General features: G+C 35.1%; 1 protein-coding gene across 7 annotated transcripts in view; it reads left to right on the top strand.

Moving 5' to 3' along the window:
* MAP2K5 (mitogen-activated protein kinase kinase 5) overlaps nt 1–18,038 on the top strand; it is a 301,668-nt gene that overhangs the window by 215,960 nt on the left and 67,670 nt on the right. For 5 of the 7 annotated variants that reach the window (XR_004232393.1, XM_023498214.2, XM_012543493.3 and 2 more), the window contains one exon: nt 4,222–4,251. The exons of 1 other annotated variant lie outside the window; for it this stretch is intronic. Coding sequence is in view for 5 of the 6 variants with exons in the window: in XM_023498214.2 (XP_023353982.1) it covers nt 4,222–4,251 (30 nt within the window). In the remaining variant the exon portion in view is untranslated. Of the gene's footprint in view, nt 1–4,221; nt 4,252–4,442; nt 6,291–18,038 lie in introns of those variants that run through there. One more of the 7 variants, XM_023498232.2, reaches the window with a different exon arrangement.

The following is an 18,038-nucleotide window of genomic DNA, read 5'->3' as shown; positions in this document are numbered from 1 at the left end:
TTCCTAGTTTTATAATAAAATATTAGCAGCTTGGTTTTATTTAAATGTATTCCCAACTGGTAGATGTTTTTAGAGCATTCTTTTTTGTCTTTTAAATAATAAACTTACCCACAATAAGCATAGTGTTCTGCAGTTTGCTGAATCTTAAATATTTGGAATCATAATGCACTTAAAAAAATAAACAAACAAAAATGCTACATAGTATCCAAGAGAAAGGGGGAAAATGAAGCTTTTCCAGAGCTTCTGTGTTGTGAGCTGCCCTCCTGGGAGTAGAGAGGAAGTGAGTCTTTTGACAGATTGCTATTGCTTGTAAGCTCCTGTATTTTTAAGTATACTTTTTTATTGGACCTAAGCTGCCTATTTTTAAATGCTTCTTTCATAAAGATGATAAAGGCAGCAAAAATTTCTATTGGCATAGCCTTAATCTGTTTGCTTTGTTGGGATTCTTTTTTTTTTCTTTACTTTAACTGTTAACCTATTTATAAATCTAAATCTACATACAAAGGTCATTGGTTGGCTGAACTTAAACCATTTTACTCAGTAAATTTAATTAAGAAAATACAGTGCAACTCATAAGCAAATGAGTTTTTTCCTAGTTTTAAACCAAACCACCCTCTTGAGTGCTGATTGCCTTGCTCGACCCCTGGTGATACAGAAACAGGCAAAATTAAAAAGGACATTAAAGCTTCATTAAATCTGAAACACATTTAGTACAGTGACATATCTGCAGGCCATTTCAGGGAAGATTACATACTCTCTTTTGTAAGTTTTCTAATTTATAATACCTTGACAATATAAAGGGGGGAGGGAGGAGTTGGGATTAGAGAAGAATGCAAATAGATCAATAGAGCAGTAGGGGTAAAAGACACAGAGCCCATGTTTGACTGTTTCTGAATTTTTCACTCGTAGTATATGCTCTCTCTTATCCATAGTGTATTCATTGATTTAAAAAAACAAAAAAAAACTTTTGACATCCCCATAAAGAACTTGTTCTTCTTGTACTAGAATCTGTTCAGAATCTTTTTCCTTATTTACTGTCTGGAAAAAAAAGGAGTTTGATAAAGATCTGAATTGGTCTTCATTGTGATACTGCCTCTCATTTTCCTTCTACTTTGCCACTATTGTGAAGTATAAATATTGTTGCTGCATCAGCTCTGGGAACACAGGAAAATGGAGAGTTGACTCCCTTCCTCATTGTGCCAGCCCAAAAGCGCCACTGCTCGTTTCCACTCAGTCCACAAGTTAGGAGTGTTGCTTCCTTGGAAATATGTCTCATAGTGACAGATAATGGAGGGGGAAGGATTGTGCTCCTGTTAGAGTGGCCTCTACTGGTCATGGCTAAGGAGCCATTCTCTGGTCCTCCAGTGCTCAGGCAATGCCTTGAAAAGGATCCTCCTGGGAGATGAGTTGTCACGGGGGATGGGGTTCAGTAGGATGTCAGGGAAATGTACAAGAAAAAGAAAGCATGGCTAGTCACAGACTGATGAGTTCACGAGTTAAAACTCTGCCCCCCCCCCCCAAGCCTCTAGTCTTTACTTCGAAGCAAAGACTCCCAAATTGACCAGCCCACCTTGAATTTTCATTAACCAGTTTTCTTGCCTGTAGGAACTGGGTAAATATAAAGTTATGCTTAAACCATTTTTTGACTTTCACTAGCCAAAAAAACCAAGTGCTTATTTCCAAAAAGTCTGGCATTTCAAGAAGAAATGTTTAGAAATATGATGGACTGGTTTTTGTTTTTGATGTTTGATATTGTTTTTTAACACATGAGAAGAATGGACCTCTTCCATTTCTTCTTCTTCTTTTTCTTTTTTTAAATATTCCATGTCCTTTTTTTTTTCTCCTTTAACTCAAAAAAGTCAAGGATCAATATACTTATCAAAAGGATGTTTTCTGAATTGATACAAGCATCTTTTCCTGATATAGTAAGCATCAGGCCTAGGCTGTGCTATTAGTAAAGTTTTTACCCCATAGCTGGTCAGATAAAATTCAGCACTTTGCTTTATCTTGCCTTTTTTAGGTGAAATAAATTTTTTTTAGTAATTGTCTAGCTCTATAAAAAGAATACATGTGAAACATATAATCTAGAGATCAACATAATGCTAGGCAGCAGCTTTTAGTGAGCCATCACTGTCTGTCATATCTGTATAGAATGGTATGCACCCTTAATCAACATATTATTGACATGACAGCCCATAATGACTCCTGAATCATTATGCAAACTCTATTGGCATGAAGCACTGTATTTACAAAATATTAGGGTGAAAATTCAACACAATATGTGGGGACAAAATAGCATACTTCACACTTGTAGGTATTTTTGTGGACATACAATAAGCAGGCTCAAAAAAAGAAATCTATTAGAGGTTTTGCTAATGTTCCCATTTATTGCATCCTTTCTATTTATGTTAGGAAAGGGACAAAGTACAAAACAAAAAAATTTTTTAATCAACTTAATGGTCCCATCAAATATTGAATATTATATCCTTCATAGAAGAGAAAAGACTATAAAATAATGGAACTGCTCATTAGACAAACACAACTAACACATCTAAATGAATATTTTCTCTTCAAAGAGATCACTGGAGGAAATATAGTCTTATTCTAATTCTTCTGCCTTTGTTCAAACTACTTTATGCATTTTTTTAAACATATCTTCAGTTGCTAAATCTCAAACCCTTGAGGATAAATAAAATATTTGGAAACAATTAAATGTAGCTTATTGACTCATTCCACAGTAATCATTTATTAAGATGTTTCTCTCTGCAATCCAATCTAATAAGCATTTATTTAGTACCTTCTATTTGCTAGGTTGATAACAATGACAAAATGTAAGTACTTTCCGCCATCAAAAGGCTTATATTCTATTGTATTGAATGCACAGCATATTTTAAACACTTGAAGATATAAAAAAGGTAAATAAGACACAGTTCTTACCCTCAAAGAAGTTATAATGCAAAACTGAATCTGGTTCCAGGTGACTAAATAGAAGACTGGAATCAAGCTGAGAAATCCTGTTACTGGTCCAAAATAGAGTATAGCTATAAAAGTAATGAGACTAGTTTTTTGTGATTCTAAAAGCAATTCCACTAAAAGGAGTTAAATTTTATGCAATGACATATGCAAGGTGACTAAAGATTATGACTCATTTAAATGTGAAACTTCTTGCACATTTGCTTTATACATACATACATATATATATACATATACATAATATGGTTTTATAATTATATTTTCTTTTCTTGAGTAAGTTATTCATTTTGCTGGAAAAAAGCAAAGGAGACCAAGATTTAAAAAGTTACAAATAGTAAAATTACAGCTAGAGCAATGAGAGTTACTAGACTTCTAATCACAGCTTCTAGGTCAGTCTTCATGTATTTTCCCTTTTTTGTTTCTTGATCTAGCTTCACAATCTTGGAATATGATGTTTTTTCAACATCAGCAGCTAAATGCTAGAATATCACTGATAAGAATTCAGATGGAGATATTCTTGTAATTCCATGATGTACCTCCCAAAGTCATAAAGTATTTAATCAGTACTTGACTAGAAATAATTATTCCCATTTTATAAAAGGAAGGCCAGAATTATGAGAGGTTACTCAATTTGACAATTATTTCTGTAATAATATATTCATTATAAAGGCATCATAGTAGAAATGTTGAACTTAGAAACAGGAAGACCTGAGTTCAAATACAGCCTCAGACAGCCATGTGATTCTGGGAAAGTCACCTAACTTTTTAGAGCCTTACTTTTCTTATCTATAAACTGGGTATATTAGTTACACCTACCTCACAAAGTCCTCATGAAGATAAAATCCCATTTTATGTAAATCACTATATTAAAGTCTACTACTATCTACTTATTAAGAAACTGGTAAGTATTCAACTATATAGTTATTTTAAGTATCAGTACATACATATGTAAGTCTAAATTATGTTTACATAATTGATATTATTGCAGAGAGATTTTGAAGGAGACTTTAAGGTGTTAAAAGTATAATATTTCTTCAAGGAAACAATACCATCCATTTAATTGTCCATTCTAAATACAGCTTTTAATGGGATTACAGGATTATTTTTAGGTCAAGTGTTTAACATGATGGGGGAGGGGAAATGGTTTGTTCTGCTGGATGCAATTGTGAAATTTAGTACTTGTCTGTCTTAAGGAAATCTACCCCGCATGCAAATCTATAACTAGACAAATATTATTTCCTTTCCCAGCTTGCTCTTGGGAGGTTTCCATATCCTCAGGTAAGATTGTTCATTACTGCCGTTCGCCACTGTGACATTCATTCCTATGTATGAAGGTGCAGGGAGCAATCATGAACATTTGAGCCACATACAAATAAATCTGTCCTGTTAAATTGAAAAGCGATATCTTAAAACAGTCATTTAGAAGTCTCTATTGATTTTTTATTTTATTTTTTTATTTTTGGCTCCAGATTTTTTATTTTTCTGAGACGGATGGAAGCAATAATCACGCTGCTTCTTTGTGAGACTTTGGCATTGTTTTTATGCAGCCTCGGTTCCTGCACTACATCCTTACATTGTGCAGTAAGGAAGAAAAGCCCCCTTTCCCTTATTTCTTCTTTGGGATTTTGAATTTAATTGAAATGGTTTTAAGTGAAAGACTAAAAGGGAAATCTGGCCTATGTCATTGTTTCAGTGTTTTGGTAATAAAATTCAATATCATTTGCAATAAATTTTATAAGGGACTTTGATTTTGCATTTTTTTAGTCCCCTCTTCCCTATTCTCTCCTCTCTACTCCTTTATTCTCCCATTTCAGAACACAGATTCTTCAATACACTAACATTAATCACTAAATTCTAAATATTGCTTCAAAATACTTATTCCAAAAATATTCCAGAACTAAAAATATAAGCTACATTTTCATTCGAAAACAATTCCCCGCTGTGGGCGGAAAAAATTAAGTGAAATACCCAAGGGGGTGAAGGGGTGGGTGAGTATCAAATGAATAATTTGAACGTTTTCCTCTGGTTTACACTCACTGTTTTTCTGGCATCTTGGTCTGTACAGGCCAGAGTGCCTGGAGGCATGTCTGATTTAAAGGTGGTGTTGGTCTCTGCTCTTTAAGCATCTATTAACTTGCTATTATTATGCAAATAACTGTTGTATTACACATACTAATTTATGCGTGGTTAGATTATGCAGATGCATCACAACCATGGTTATTGAATAATAGGATGGAACTCATTCTCTTTACCATCTTTATAAGCTGTTTTAAACAAATTCTCTAGATACCCATGTGGGAAACCTCTTGTTTCCTGTCCTTTTTAAAGCTCAAGCTGTCTGATGGCCTGGAGAAGCCATCCAGGTTGTTAGCAGATTGTATCACAGTATTGTAGCCATCTTTTTCGTGTTGGCCAGTTCTTTTGTGTAACCACTAGCCTGACATGCATGCTAACATTAGTTTTAAAGGAAATTTTAGTGCCAATTCTTCATACTTTTGACCTATGCATGTGTAATATATGTAATATTACATATTACATATATTATATGCATAATACAGATTATGAATCTGGATTAAATTTTTGGCCAAACCTCATGTTGGGCAAGTAAATCTTAAATCATTTATTTAGAACATTTTATTCCAACTCACAAAACTGAAAAAGCACACAAGGCTGCATCCACAAATTTTGTGGTCCATATTCCAAAGATGACAAAAGATGAAGCCATTGCCATATGCTTGGGATGCCCATGTTTATTTTTAAATAGACAATGAATGATGTATTCTTAAGAAATCACAATGGCTGATAGTTTCTGAGACATGAAGAGTTAAAGGCTAAGACAGAACTTTGAAAAGAGCCCTGTATTCTGACAATGCCTACATGGTAGCAATTCTGGTCTATTGGGCACCTACTGGGCATTTTTTCTTAATGTCTAAATACACATTTACTTGATCGGTCAAGTGGAAGTCAGAAAATTCAAATACACTGAACTCCCTAGTTAGCACTGACCTTTATGCCAGAGTAGTAAGAAGCAGTTTTCCTTGACTCCTGATTGAGTGTTGTCACCAAATAAAGATTTTATTAGAAGCAGCCTTTGACACCATCAGTCCTATTTCCCAGAGCTAAAGTTACAAACAAAACTTTGTCTCCTTGCTCAAAGCCAGCGATGATTTATGCTGTGTTTTGAGTTGACATATTTGATTTTACTTGTTTCACATCCTTGTAGTATAGTGTTATGTAGGCTAGAGGTGGGGGGAAATAGCACTTCTTTACCCTCTTCTACTCGGGCCTCTCTCTTTAAAAAAAAAAAAAAAAAAAAAGTTGTTGCAAGAGATATGTCTAGTATTTATGCTTATTTCTAACACTAGACTATGCCATAAAACCTGCCTAGTACTTACTTAGAAAGTACAGTAATTAAACATACTTAGCCAACACAACTCACACCACAGGTATTGTTGTATTCATTTTACATGCCCAGAGAGGTTAAATGACTTGTCTCATGGTCATGTAGCTGGTAAAGATAGGAGGCAATATTCAAATCCAGTTCTTTCTTTATTCCATTGAATGATGTCTGATAATGACTATTAACAAAATGGCTTTATGGGCAAAGAGGTATTTGTGTATAAGGACTACTAAAAACCGTCTCTTTAGATTAAATTACTCTCTTCCATCCTTACACCTTCCAAAATCATCTTGAAGCCATGGGACCATTCTAGAACTCAAAGCTTAATTTTAGTACCACTATCATTTTTTGCTGTCCTGATATTTTTAAGATAATAGTTTGAGTTCTTAAATATATCATGAAGTAACAGAGTTTGAGTAGGGGCAGGGGTGGGGGTGGGAAGCCTTTGAAATGTGGATTCCAAAGGATTGTCAATAAATAGATAATAGCAATGATATTAATAGCTAAAATTTATATATAGTATTTTTATAAAAAGTTTGTCCATGCATTACCTCATTTGACCATATAACACTCCTATGAGAGGTATTATAATATTATCTACACATTTTACAGACAAAGAAACAGGCACTGAGATTTTAAGTCACTTGCCCACAATCACAGAGCTAAGAATGAAGTCAGCCAGCTTCACCACAGTGTCTCTCCAGCCAGCTGCTTATAGGTTAGCCCTTCCTTCTATTTTAATTAAAGACCTTTGCAGACGTTGAAATAGAATGAGACTTTTTTTTTTTAACAATAAAAGTGCCTATACTTTTTATGAAGTATGAGTGATCTAATGAACTTTATCTTGCATTTATTCTCAGATTCTTATAACCAGTTTACAGTGGCAAGATTTGGTATCATTAACTTGTTGCCCTGACTATTGCATCTGATAAGACCATTCCTAAATTTTATCACACCCTAATGGAAGAGTCTTATCCAAACTGGCTGGATGATCCAAGCCTATTGTTTCCCAAGGCTGAGATGGTTGCTGTGTTGTCATGTATGATAAGCTGGTGGTCAAGAGGAATGTTCTGAGGAGAAATAAACAGTGTCTTCATTTGATCAGAGAACTGACTGTGCTTCAGGTTGGGCAGTTGAGATTGATTACTTACAAGGTCTGTGCCTGTACATTTTGTTCCCCAGATGAAAATACAACTTGGACAAGACATCAAATAAGATTGTAGCTGATAGTTATGAAGAAGAGTGATCTAATAAAAAAAAATCTTTAGAAGTTAAGAAACCTGCCTTTTACTACTTCTTCTATGATCTTGGGCCTTCACTCTTACTCTATAACTTCCCTGGACCTCAGTTTCTTCATTTGAAAAATGAGGATGATAATATATAGCTCACCTAACTGGTCAGGGAGTTGTGAGGTTCAAATAAGATAATGGAGGTAAGAGTGCCACAAGTGCCCTAGGGCATCACACTGTTAGTTCCCAACTTCACATTCTACCTAAATTAAGGTCAGCCAGGGTACTCTAAAGGTAATGAAGATTTTTGATGCAGAGGGGACTTGCTGGGAGCAAAGTACTCCTCTTCTTCCAGTCTCAGCAGCAGCACCTACTCCTTCCACAAGAAGTATACCTGAAGTTGCTGCAGCTAAGCACTGGTCCCCTACAGGTGGTAGCTACCACCATATTTGCTTCCTCACTCCCTGGTCTCCAGATTTCATGACTGAGACAACTATAATTTTTAAAATATACTATGTTTAGCTTTGGACAGAGAAGTGACAGAGTAGTATGCAGGGAGATTCATGTATTTTTGGATATGGCCAATGTGGGAATTTCTTTTGCTTTACTATGCATATTTGTTCAAAGGGGTTTTTTTGTTCGCTTTTTTTTTCTTTCTCAATAGGGATGGGAGAAGAAAGGGAGAGATAAATGAATTCTTATTCATTTAAAAAATAAAATTTGATTTAAAGAATAAAGAAATAAAAGAATAAAGAATATAACATTTAGCCTTTGTTTTTTTAAAAAAAATTGTTTGCTTCCTCCTCTCTCCCCCACCCCCACCCCAATTCAGCCTTTCACTTAGACCCATTTTATATATATATAAATCCAGCTGAATGTAATGCTGTTGTGGATGGTGCTTATTCTATAATCTTATTTTTTCTGCTTTTTTCCCCTCACATGGATAATCATCCAAGAAACTGAGGAAAACTATAGGATCAGACTTTGTGTGCTTATGAAGCATACTTTCCAGTGGGCCCTAAAGAAAAGTAATTTTTTTTAAAGGAGGGAGAGAGTATTTGGCATTGTAGTTTCTTATGCAATTTAATTCTAATATTAATCTTCAAAGATGTGCAGGTCTAAAAGAGGACTAAAACTGTCTAGTTAATCGTGTTGATCCAAATTCAGTAGACTTAAAAAACATGATAGTGGGCAATGGATTGTTTAATGACAATGTAATTTAGGAGAAATGAAAAGAATCGCCTGCTAACAATTGTCATTGTACATTCAAACCTTATCACAGTGCGGTACATTAGGATGCTAGTAAATCCATTAAGAAGGCATTCCCAAGTGATGGACTTTGTTTGACAGAAGGAAATTTGGAAAGTGAGAGGCTAGAGGAAAGTGAAGATAATCTAGACACAAGTGTATTTAAAGTACTTTTGTATGTATAAAAATGTTTTTCTTCTTTTGGCTACAAACCCTGATCTTGGTTAATAAATTACATCAAAATGACCCGAAGTTAAAAAAAAAAAAAAAAAAAGGAAAAAATCTGAGCAAATAGTGCCCCTGGTATTGTAAAGCTTTGAATGTTTTCACACCCCATTAATTTATTACTTCTCTTTCTTCATCTTTAAATTTCATTTTTTTTTTCAAAAATTCAGACTCCCCGCTGCTGCAGCGATTTTCATCTTGTTGTTAATTTTCCCTGCTCCATATGGAGCTCCAGACATTTCACCTGGAGGCTGTACTAGATTTTGCTGTAGTGATCGAACTTCCCGAGGCCAAAACTGTCATTTAGGGTTCCTGGTGCATCTGTCTGCGCCAGGCTTTTCACTGGCATGGGAGAGTGTGAATAACAAATTGGATGCACCTGAGATTCAGATGATTAGTGTGTTTTGTGAATCTCCACGACTTGTAAGCAGATAGCTCTGGGGGGGAGGGCTAAACAGCTACTGTGGGTGAATCTGTACTCACACCTTACATTTGGGGCTTTTCAGGGGAAGTGCAAACATCTAGGCAGTCTGAGTGCAGAGAGAGTAACAAATATTTCATCCTGCCTTGTCATTGATTAGAAAAGAGCCTTTAATTTCATTTCACCCCATGTTGTGATTAATTTGCATTCTTTGTCAGAAGTTAATGGAGTTTTTTATGGTTCACTCTGAAATCCTTGAAGACATCAGACTTGATCTGATGTTTATACAACCGCCAGCGGAATTTTTTCGTTTGATTGATGGCAAGCTTGATGTTATTCCAAACGGCTTTTTAAGCTGTTTTTAAGAATTATTTGAATAAAATGCAGGCAAGATATTGTTGTAACGATCAAGATTATCTGTTAAAAATCTGTTTCAAATAAAGAAGATGATAAGTAGGAAAAGGGATCAAAAAGATAAGAGAAATCGTGAATAGAGATGTTATTTGTTAAAGCACATAAGAAATGCATTCAGACAAATTATTGCAAAATACAGGCAAGACCATTTTTATTAAAAATCACCATCTCTGGCCAAATTTAATTGTAGTGAAGGTAAATTATCAAAATCTTTGGGACTAAAAAAATCCTTACTACTCAGTGGCTAATACCCATTTATTCTGCCAGTTTTTGCCAGCAATATAAGAATTAGAGGTGTACTGTTCTTAACTCAAGGAGACAGGGCTGTCAGGCCTGTTAGCTGAACAAAATGATGACATATTACTTGTCTCAATAAAAAGGAATTCTTAAATCCCAATGCAAGGAAAACATAAGTGGATAATAGAGAATTTTAAAGCAAAGACGGGCATTGCTGTTGCCATGTGTTTTACAGATAGTATAGAAATGAAAACATTCCATTGTTAAAAGGCAAAATCCCCCAATTGTTTACTGCTAATGGAAAATGTGTGTTCATCCCCAAAACTGCTATATTTCAAAGTATGAGAGGAACTAAACTGTAGGTGGTGGCTGCTCCAGAGCCCCCTGCTACTAACCAACGAAATATGTTTTGCAAATGCCTTTTGATTACTAATACAGGAGCCATTTGTTGGATTTGGGTTTTTTTTTGCCGGGCTTCAGCTGATTCCTGCTTCATTATAATTCCTATTGGTGAGATAGACTTGTGGGTCAAAAAACTACTTGTCTTAGCACTTCCATTTAAAACAGATTAATTTATTTTTGTTGTATTTTAAAATTGGATAAATAATTGGGTGATTTTAATTGAAGTTGCTGTTTTCTGATCCTTGTATTAACGTGATCTAAGGTCTTTTTTGTTATATGTAATCCATATTATTGACCAAATTTGCCCTGTTTTCATTTAAATGTAAGCAGCTTGTCAAGGAGAAAATATTTTGTTTCACTTGGCATGGAAATAAGCTATTTTAGTATGTTGTGAAGTGTTTTGTTTTGTTTGTCAATTGGAAGTGTCTTTTAAACATTCATTTACTTGGTAATAATAAATTGGACTCTGGATACAGTGTTCTTTCATAATAGGGGAAAATGAATATCTTCTTGAAAAAGATAACACTGTTAAAAATGTTTTAAAACATTAAACATTTCTCAAATGCAAATGCTCAAATACTGATGTTTCATACTTACTTATGACATCATAAAGACTTTAGCTAATATGTTACATTCTTAATGTTAAAAGTTTGGTTTTTGGTCAAATAATATAATTTTACATTTTGAATTTAATTTTTACCAAAGTATTATCATCTTTATCAATTTGTTTATGTTTAAGCCCACCTATATCTAAGTATATCTGAGCCAACCCAAAATGCAAATTTCTGACTAAACATTTTGTCTCCTTGGGAAGTAATTATGTTCAGACTAATTCATTTCATCTGCATTTACTTTTAATGTTTGTAATATGAGGTTTTTCCTTGTGCTATAAGGCTCTGATTGTCCAGTATGAGGTCTTTCAGCAAAAGGGGAAGGATAATAGTGATCATTTCTGGCTTCAGGTACTCACCATAAGCTAGAAGCAAAAATGGCAACCTGCAACTTTTTCTTAACCTCTGAATGGGTTAATGGCTAATATTTTAATTCCCAGCCTTGAGCTGTTTGCCTTACCTATCCAATATATTCTTATTGTCATGTACATCATGAAAGAAGATAAATAAATGTCATAGAGGAATCCAAGAGCCACATGAAACTATTCCATGACCTATTGTTTCTTGTCAGCAGTTTTTATTTGCATATGCCAACTTCATCTTCCTCTACTTGCATTTCCCACTTACCAGAATGTCTTGGTATTTTAATGTATATGTTTGTTGTTGTTTTTTCCTTTTTTGCAGAGATATTAAGTGGATTGCCTTGTAAGTCCTCAAATTAGACCTCCCCAAAATATTCTTGAGTCAGGGGGAGACTTAAGAGATAGCATAGCAATATAAAATTTCCCATTTTTTTCATTCATTCTTTTTAGCATTAAGGATAGCTTGATCAGAGATTCCCAACTCTTCAGGGCTGAGAACAGCCAATGGTTTAATTTTATAACACCTTCTATATTGCTGTGTGATAGACTTATCTATGTTTTTAAAGTTAAATCAATTTTTTTTTTTTAAGTGTTTTACGTTTCCCTTTGAGATTGTTAGAGCCACCTTCCTGTAAGAAAACCTTAATGAATAATGGAATGAGCACTAGATTTAAAGTCAGAGAAGAAATGATCCCAAATTGTGCCCCTCATATTCAAATTCTGACTCTTCTATTACCTACCTTTGTGGCCTTGTATAAGTGCCCTGCTTTCTCTGATTCTCTTTCTTCATTTTTAAAGTGAAGGGATTGAACCGGGTAGTCTCTAAGGTCCCTTCCAGTTTTGACTGTTAAAATATAAGGCCTTACCCAGAGGATAATTGGTATATATCCCTCTTGAGTAACTTTTCTTTTTTTTTTCTTTATGTCATAGAGGGTAACTCAAAGATAGCAGGAACTTACTGCCTTTGAAAAAAACTGTTTGAAAGCATAGCCTGGCTTTATCAGCATAATTCTACCTACTTTGGGGAAGTTAATCATCTAGGTAGAAAGATAAATGTATTTGATTGCAGAATTATCCTAAAGGATCAATGAGACAATTCATGTGAAAGCACTGAAAATCATAAAGTGATGAACAAATAAATACTAGGCAACATTATTATTATTCATATTTCTATAAGGTGGTTTCCAGATGTAGCATTGATAGTACATGAATATTCTTTGTTCTAGGTATACTATCAATGCTCCAGTCCTACAAAAGGTTTCTTTTATGATCTCTGATTTGAATGTATAATCTATCATTGATTAATCACAATTACATTATAGAGATTTATCTATAGAATTTCTACATTTAAATAGAATTTTAAATAATTGATTGAGGCCATTTTCCTCCTTAAGCCCCAAATCATGAAAGTGTCATTAAATTTTTCATTTTAGGTTTTCATTTCCACTCTGGCCTTAATCTCTTATGACCCTAGGTTTAGAGCTGTAAATAATATTAGAAGTCATTGAGTACAACCACTTCATCTTAGAGATAAAACAACAGAAGCTCAAAGATGTTAAATGACCTTGGTTATTGTGGAAGATGTCAGCAGGATTTGCATACAAGACTCTTGAATTCAGAAACATGCTTTTTTCACCATATGTTCAGCCTATTTCATCATTATCAGAATTTGAAATAGGTGAGAAAGAGGGACCCAAATTGTGTTCCTCATATTATTGCCACTCAGTAATGACTAAGAAAGAAATGGGTAAAGTACTATCCTAGGATGCTCTGGGGCTGCCAGAAAAATATGGTACTCACTTTATCCTATCACCAATTCAAGCACTGATTATCCATAGAAGCAATGGCAACAGAATTTTACAACATATCAGATCTACATTCAGTAATCATTATTAGGTATGGAAGATTTAAGAAACTGGAAACAAATGCTCATTATCACTCAGTTTACAGGGAACTAACAAGTCTGAGGACTAACAAGTTTGAGTTGATATCTCTTTAACTCTTCAGCAATTAAATTATGGTGACAATGGATAAAAATCAGAAGGCAAACAAATCAAAATGATTGAAAAATAAACATTTTTAATGTATAAAAAAGGAGGAAACATTGTGTCCTATTGGAGCAAAGAAGAAAGCTAGTACTTCTGAAGCCACTCAGATTTTTACCTAAAGCAGGTTGCCTCATTTAGCTGAGGTTGTGACTACTTTGTTCATCACAGCCTTCTCTCTCATCTTGCATCAACTCATAGAAGCCCCATTCTTGAACAGCTATGAGGATTAAGGCATAGCTCATTTCAGCTGCAGCATTCTTGGAAAGAGAGTAGCAGCTACTGTTGATAAAGGAGTGAAAGAGGATGAAGAAACTAGGGGGAAAAGAATGTTGTGAGGCCGGTGGCATGAGGTCAGCAGGCCTAATGCAGGCTTGGGGTGGGCATAGCAGGGAGAAAAAGGACTAAAGTGTCCTCTACCTATGGCAGAGTAAATGAAAACTGATCAGAAGCCCTAAGTTTGAATCATGACCCTGAACAAGTTATTTCATGATTCTACTCTTTAGTTTCCTCATCTACAAAACAAGGGTGGCAAGAATATATTGTCTATCCCCTATGGATGTTTTGAATAACATTTTGTAAACCTTAAAGGTTATAAAGAAATATAAGATGTTATCATCATTATGACATGAAGGCAAAAAGTACTAGTTGATCCTGGTGACTTTTTAGCCATCACCTCCTCCCCACCCCAATTTGCTTTATTTCACCATCACAATCAAAATGCTTTCTGCAAGAGCTATCAGTCATACATTGAATAGGATTGAACAACAGAGGTCAGCAACTTAGCAAAAGGTTTCTAGCCTCTTCAGTAGGATGATTTCCTAGCCATGTATAGCCAGGAAATTCTGAGTTTCCAAATCAAGTGCAGAATAAAACCTCTACCATCTGACCCAAATCTGTACTTACCTGCTGAATATGACAAATACCAACTGCTCAAGGCCACACAGGCATTTAATCCATTGATGCCACTTCTGTTTTCATTAGAGACTAAAATAGAAAGGAAGAACAAAGGGAAAGACAAAATTCTCAATTTTTTTTTTTTTTTTTTTTTTTTTTTAGCAAAGAGGAAAGATGTCCTTTCTCCTCCCCACAAACTCCAGCATTGTATTCTTTACCTCCAAAGCCCTGCCCTTGTCACATAATTGTGGTCAACCTACTCAAAGGATCATAGAAGAGTATGTTTCAGAGAAATCCATATCATGAATATTAAATCAAAAAGATGAATGAAAGAAAGGCTTTCAGTAGGAGTTCTTAATCTAGGTCTGTGAATATTTTTTTTCCCAATTTTGTGATAAGTATGTTTCAATATCCTTGGGTTCCTTAGTAATTCTTTGTGGTTTTTATGCAGGTTAAAACGTTATTCTGGAAGAGACTCATAGGCTTCACCAGATTGCCAAAGAGGTCTGTGACACACAAAAAACTAGTTAAGAATCCCAGGCTTAGAGGAAAAGAGAATTGGGATGGGAAGTTAAATCTTATTTTCTTGCTATTTTCACCATCTAATTTTCTATTATTTATATCAATCTTTTTTTTTGGGGGGGGGGGGGGGGGGAAGAGAAGCAAATAGTACCACTCAGTAAAAGGTCCTGATGAGAAGGCCTACTCCTTCTTTAGGCTAGATACACAGAACAATCCTAGCCAGAACCATCCCCAAGCTGTAGCCAACTTGGGTGGTTTGAGTTTAACTTTAAAGAATAGATAAGAAATTTTACAAGCTTCTGAAGAGGAAACACACTCCACACATGATGAGAGGTCTGAGCACAGACACAGGATTGGAAAAAGAGAAGGAATAATAAAGGCCAAGGCAAGAAAATAGTTGAACTTAGTTTGTTGTTTGTCTGCAGGGCTAAAGGACCAACTGGAATTATACAGTGATTTAGGAGAGGGTAGGAAAAGGGAATGATTTATATAGCACCTACAAAACCCTTTACAAGAAGTATCTCATTTGCTCCTCACAACCCTGCAAGATAGATACTATTATTATCCCCATTTTACATTTGAGGAAACTGAGCTGATTACTTGCCTTAAGGGGAGAAGAGAAGCAGTAGAGGGCTGTATAGTAGAATTCCATCTTATCTAAATTTTGTTTCCCTACCATTAGATAGCCCATTGCTTTAAATACAGGAGCTGCTTGATAAATGTTAGCTGAATAAATGAATGGCTGTATCTGAATTTCCCTTCATTCATATGACAGATATTGCAAGCATCTAGTTCTGTGTACTCCCTAAATCCACTCTCTTCCTTTACTTAGTAGCCCTAGTCAGCCATTCTTACTTTTGTGACAATATAAGACACTTTCTAGGAAAGAAATTAACTCTTTTTTTTTTTTTATACTTGACTTTGAAGTTACCCCAGCTGTTGAAGTAGGGGCCTTCTCTGTTTTTGCTGCCCCCAACACAGTGACAGAAGTTAGTATTTTGTTGTTCTTTAAAAAGATAAAAGGAAAATTAATACATACTTCAAAAGTGCAGGACTTGGGGTTTACAGACCCTGGGAATCTTCCCTTAAAATTGCTCCTAATCTATTCATAGAAGTTATTAGTCTATATAGATGATTGTACACTAATTCTGTGAGATTTTTATAACCAAACAGAAGCAAAAGGTTGCTGAAATGTTCCATATAAATTAGGAAAAGATTCTGGGTTATTTATTTTCATAATTATCTGGATTTTTACCTAAATTATTCAAATAATTGTTACAACACTCCAGTCATTGTGATACTGTGATGCTGTGATAAAATTTACATGAAATGAAAGTGCTGAAAAGCAATAGTCCTTTTCCCCAATACCTTGAATATAGCTGACACTTAATATATGTCTTTTGGATGAATGTATAAAGGAATTTTTGTTGGCTCATTATGAACCAATTCTGTAAGAGCATTGGGGAGAAAAAAACAAGCCTAATGCAATATAGACCATATTTTTAAGCCCATAGTGTCCTGAATGAAGAGATAGGCACATGGGTTAAGCAATACCTGAAGTATTCTGTTAATTCTAGGCTATCAAATTTTAGGAGTGTCATTCACTGACAAACATGAATATGCCCAGAGACTGGTGAGCAGGAAGGAGATGGGTCTGGAATTTATATTATAGCAAGTATTGTTGAAAGAAATTGAGATACTTAACCTAGAGAAAGTTTGAGAGAGGACAGACATGATAGCTGTCTTCAGATATTTGAAGTGATGTCATGTAGAAGGAGAATATGAAGTGTTCTGTGGGATTTCATAGGGCAGAACAATGACTGATAGGCAGATTTTAACTTATATGAACAACTTCCCCATTTATATAACAGTGGAAAGTTCTAACTTGTAAAATAGTGAGATTTATATCTCTAGAGGTGTGCAAACAGAAGCTGAGAGGCTAAAGAGGTCATTCCAGTACTTATCTAAATGACTTTTAATTTTTCCAACTCTAAAATTCTATGATTCCATCTTTAACACATAGAGTTTTGATTAATAGGAATGGGATTTAAGTCATAGTTGTCTCTTATGCCTAACTTCCAAAAGATTCCTCCTGTCCACTTCTGAAATTTAAAACATTGTTCTTTTATCAAGATTTATTTAACTCTTAAGAAAGGTCAAAGCACCTCCCTTCCCATAAAAGGTAGTCTTTTGATCAACCTTTCCTTCCCCCTCACTCACCCCTCACTTGATTTTACTTTAACCAGATCTTGAAATAAAAATATCCTTTTAGCTGATGTGACGAGATAAGCTACCTTCTACAATTCTGTAAAATCTTAAATAGGAAGGCATTCCAGTCTCCCTAGCCCAGACCTTTTGACATGGAAGAATAGATAATTTTGTGAATCACATTGATCATTTTGAATTGTGGCCCAGAAGCCTGACTCCTCCTACTAAATCCAGCTCTGAAAATAAAGGCTTCCATCTGTTGCCCAAAAGAGTAATTTACTATGGATTCACTATACCTACCTATCCAGGGTAGACCATGAGTTCTGTCAATTTTAAATACACAAAGGATGAAAGTACAGACAAAGCAGTAAGGTCTTTTTACTGTTCACTCACATGCAATCCCAACAAATGAATAATGTTAGAGTACCTCAATGCTCCAGCTGTTGCACTTTGTGTAAAAATGCATTGTCCTTGATAACTGGGGAAACAGTCGGAGCCAAGTGATCTAATTTATTGCTATGTTGCCTTTCTGAGCCGTGCCCTCCTCTAGGTTGTCAGCTTGGCCTTGCAGAGTCTGGGCATTCTGGAGCCTTCCCATCCCAGCCCCCAACCTCTCCTGTTCATTTACCTTGCCTTCTAAAGGCAAATTTCCTTCCTCACAGACCACCACCCTGACTGGACTAAAAGGTTTCAGAAAGAGGGATAGGACTAGTTAGTGGCACTTAGATTATGCAGATTTGGGTGGTTTGATTCCTGTCAAGTAGCTTCTTAATACATCTTCCTGTAGCTTCCAACTATGTCCTCCTGTGATTTATTTTTGTTTTAGGCATTATTCTAGGTAAGA

This window comes from Sarcophilus harrisii, chromosome 2 (assembly GCF_902635505.1).
Source record: "Sarcophilus harrisii chromosome 2, mSarHar1.11, whole genome shotgun sequence".
NCBI lineage: Eukaryota > Metazoa > Chordata > Mammalia > Dasyuromorphia > Dasyuridae > Sarcophilus > Sarcophilus harrisii.
The sequence above is the reverse complement of the archived record's forward strand: the minus strand, read 5'-3'. Positions and strand labels throughout refer to the sequence as shown.